This window comes from Oxyura jamaicensis, chromosome 7 (genome assembly GCF_011077185.1).
Source record: "Oxyura jamaicensis isolate SHBP4307 breed ruddy duck chromosome 7, BPBGC_Ojam_1.0, whole genome shotgun sequence".
In the NCBI taxonomy this organism is placed as follows: Eukaryota; Metazoa; Chordata; class Aves; order Anseriformes; family Anatidae; genus Oxyura; species Oxyura jamaicensis.
The window spans coordinates 17,988,288-17,992,061 of NC_048899.1; the positions used below are offsets into that span (position 1 = coordinate 17,988,288).

Here is a 3,774-nt window from a genome sequence, read left to right on the forward strand (position 1 = left end):
GAAAGGAAAGGAAAGGAAAGGAAAGGAAAGGAAAGGAAAGGAAGGAAGGAAGGAAGGAAGGAAGGAAGGAAGGAAGGAAGGAAGGAAGGAAGGAAGGAAGGAAGGAAGGAAGGAAGGAAGGAAGGAAGAGGAAGAAAAAAAGCATTTTATTATCAGCTACAGTTACTTTCATGTACCAGCATGATTCATAAGCATGGGATTTTGGTTTTGCAAAGTCTTGTTTTGTTTTGTTTTGTTTGCTTTTGTTTGTTTTTGTTTGTTTTTTTCAATCTAACATGAATCATCACAGAGAAACAATCAGAAAGGACCTGTCCCAAGGGGTCCTTGGATACCCAGCCCAGTTCTGCCCAACACAGCTCAATTATCACATTCCTTAAATGTTTCATCAGTACTGTGAATGGTTGCTAGTGACTGGTTTTGCTGGAAAAACCAGATCATTAAGTGGGAATGTGAGAATCTGGCAGGGGGCTCTGGGTCTACTTAAGATCTGTCAGGTAAGGGCAGAGAAACAGAATTTGGATTTCTAGAAACATGGCTCTTGTAAGTAATCACGATTACTTAGCTTCTGCAGGGGTTTGGGTCTTCATGTCTTTGTTTCACTTGGGCAATGGTGGAAAGCTGTTGGTTGTGCCTATGGATGGGAGTCACTGGCTCAGCATGCGCTCAGTGCTGGTGGCCCTTAGTCAGAAAGAGCACAAAATTGTCGTTGTTGCACCAGAAGTCAACTTGAACGTGAAGGCATCTGAATACTACACTCTCAAAACATATCCAGTGCCTTTAACTAGGGAAGAGCTGGGAGCAAGCATGCATTCGTTTGCTAATGATCTTTTTGAGAGAAGACCTTTTCTTCAAAGAATTGCTGCACTTTATGAAAAAGTTCACGTCATCTCCGGTCTCTACTTCTCCTCCTGTGCCAACTTACTGCACAATAAGGATCTGATGCAGTATCTTGAAGAGAGTAAATTTGATGCTGTTCTCACAGATCCTGTTGTACCATGCGGACAAATATTGGCTTTGCATCTCTCTATTCCATCTATTCTCTTTTTACGAGGACTCCCCTGCAGTTTGGATTTGCAGGCTGCTCAGTGTCCAGACCCCCCTTCTTATGTCCCAAGAACATTTACAGACAACTCAGACCAAATGACGTTTATCCAGCGTGTGGAAAACTTAGTTCTCAAGGCATCAGAATCCTTTCTTTGTAATTTTGCCTATTTGCCATTTGAACTTCTGGCCTCGGATTTTCTCCAAAGACAAGTAACAATGATGGATCTTTTAAGCCATGGATCCATTTGGCTTAAAAGAATGGATTTTGTTTTTGAATATCCCATGCCGCTGATGCCCAATATAGTTTTTATTGGAGGTATAAATTGTGGAAAGAAAAACACGTTACCTCAGGTCAGTGATTTCCTTGATAAAGTATATTAAGCTTTGAATCGAAAATGCTGTTTGCAATAATCACCTTACTATATGCTGTGTCTGTATGGAATTGTGTACATGAGTATGCAGTATTTAGATTTGCAATAAGGTGTATTGTAAAGAAAATATGTGAAAAACTGTGTTAATTTTAATTCTCTCCCACTATTGCAGGTACTCTAGTGGTATCTAAGCAGTTTTGCTTATACAATTGGCTTTTTGGACGAGGTAGAAAAAGTTGTGGTTTATCACTGCTGTCTTGCTAACAAGACAAACATCTAAGCAGGTCTGCTGCTCATCTTTGCTAGGTATTATTACCTCAAACTGTTTTACTGATTCTTTTCAAAACATTTTTTTCCAGTTAATACAACCATCCTTTCAGAATTTAGAAATAAAGTGTCATAAAGTGTCAATTGGCAGGTAAGATTCTGATTGCTCTTTCAGTCTAGGGTTATACTTCCAACGCATGGATGCCTTATGCAATTTTCTGCAAATCTATTGGAGGGTTTTGCAGCTGCTAGCCAGCACCAAGCCATGTACAACACCTTGCATTACCTTCTGAAAAGCTTGCCTAAAAAGAGTATATCTAGAGCTGAAGTAGACTGCTAAATGTCCATTAAAAAAAAATAAATCTGGTATACTCTATCAATCTCCATAGTAAATTATTGTATTGTCTACAATATTTCTGTTTCATCATTTTTATAACCAGGGCTGATTGTCTGTAAATCCTGGTCTATGGATGAAGGAAACGACTTTCCTTTCACAGCCCTGGGTTATGCTCTTCCCAGACAGAATCAGAAAGGTATTCATGAGTTGCTAATCCAGTTTTAAGTATATCTGGCAAAAAAACGTGGCCTTATCTTTACCTCTTCCAGCCCTACTTCATCCTTCCAAAGACAGAGATTTCAGAAAAATAGCCAACATGGGTTCACAAGGGGTAGGTCCTGTTTAACAAATTTGATTTCCTTTTATGATAAGATCACCCATCTAGTCAATCAAGGGAAGCCAGCTGATGTGATCTTTTTGGATTTCAGTAAAGCTTTTGATAGTTTCCCATAGGATCCTACTGGACAAAATGTCCAGCATACAGCTGGATAAAAACATCACACGATGGGTGAACCATTGGCTGATGGGTAGGGCTCAAAGGGTTATGGTAAATAGGATTACATCAGGCTGTCAGCCAGTCCCCCAGGGCTCCATTTTAGGACCAGTTCTTTTCAATGTTTTCATTAGCAATTTAGAAGTGGGACTGGAAGGTATTTTGATGATGTTTAAGTTTTGATGGTAACTTTGCTGATGACAATAAACTTGGAGGAGTTGTTGACTCTGTTGAGGGTGGAAAGGCCTTGCAGAGAGATCTGGACAGATTGGAGAGCTGGGTAATCCCCAACCACATGAAGTTTAACAAAAGCAAGTGCCGGGTCCTGCACTTGGGAAGCAGCAACCCTGGCGATACGTACAGACTGGGGGACGAGACGCTGGAGAGCAGCCCCGCAGAGAGGGATCTGGGGGTTGTGGTTGACAGCAAGTTGAATATGAGCCAGCAGTGTGCCCTGGCAGCCAGGAGGGCCAGCTGTACCCTGGGGTGCATCAAGCATGGCATCGCTAGTCAGTTGAGGGAATTGATTGTCCCACTCTATTCTGTGCTGGTGCGGCCTCACCTCGAGTACTGTGTGCAGTTCTGGGCACCACAGTACAAAAAGGATGTGAAACTGTTGGAGAGTATCCAGAGAGGGTGACGAAGATGGTGAAGGGCCTAGAGGGGAAGACGTATGAGGAGCGGCTGAAGTCACTTGTCTGTTCTGCCTTGAAAACAGAAGGCTGAGGGGAGACCTCATTGCAACCTACAGCTTCCTCACGAGGGGGAGCAGCAGGGCAGGTGCCCATCTATTCTCTTTAGTGACCAGCAATAGGACCCAAGGGAAAGGTGTCAAGCTGCAACAGAACATGAATAGAACATGATTTGGATTGACAGGAACAGAGGAATTTTCTTATACAGAAAATTCTTTTTTAGAAAATTGCTGATATGTTTATCAGCATTTTATTAGCAGATCTATTGTTGAATGATCCCTTATTTCCTTAAATCCCAATGTTCATCCAAAACAAACAGGTGGGTGTCATCCTGTATAGCTGCAGCCCTGATAACTGCCTGAGAGATTCAATGAACTTTAACACCTCTAATTTGTGTTTGCCGAATCAGTGATTATACATTTACCAAAGAGTAAATAAGTCTAAAGATCATCAGGAAAAAGCACAGCACATTTACCTTACATGTGTTGAGATGGTTGTACTCTGTGTGCAGCACGCACCAGGTTTCTGCAGGAATGGCCCCGGTGCCTGCTTCTCATCCGCAAGTCGCAG

The 3,774-nt window shown here is 42.0% G+C and overlaps 2 protein-coding genes across 2 annotated transcripts in view; both read left to right on the top strand.

Moving 5' to 3' along the window:
• LOC118169554 (UDP-glucuronosyltransferase 1A1-like) overlaps window positions 1-3,774 on the top strand; it is a 35,393-nt gene that overhangs the window by 14,778 nt on the left and 16,841 nt on the right. The gene's annotated exons all lie outside the window — the stretch shown is intronic.
• On the top strand, window positions 242-2,695 carry LOC118169556 (UDP-glucuronosyltransferase 1A1-like). Its single transcript, XM_035330892.1, has one exon. It carries the CDS (start codon window positions 532-534, stop codon window positions 1,423-1,425), a length of 894 nt encoding a protein of 297 aa, XP_035186783.1. The 5' UTR covers window positions 242-531; the 3' UTR covers window positions 1,426-2,695.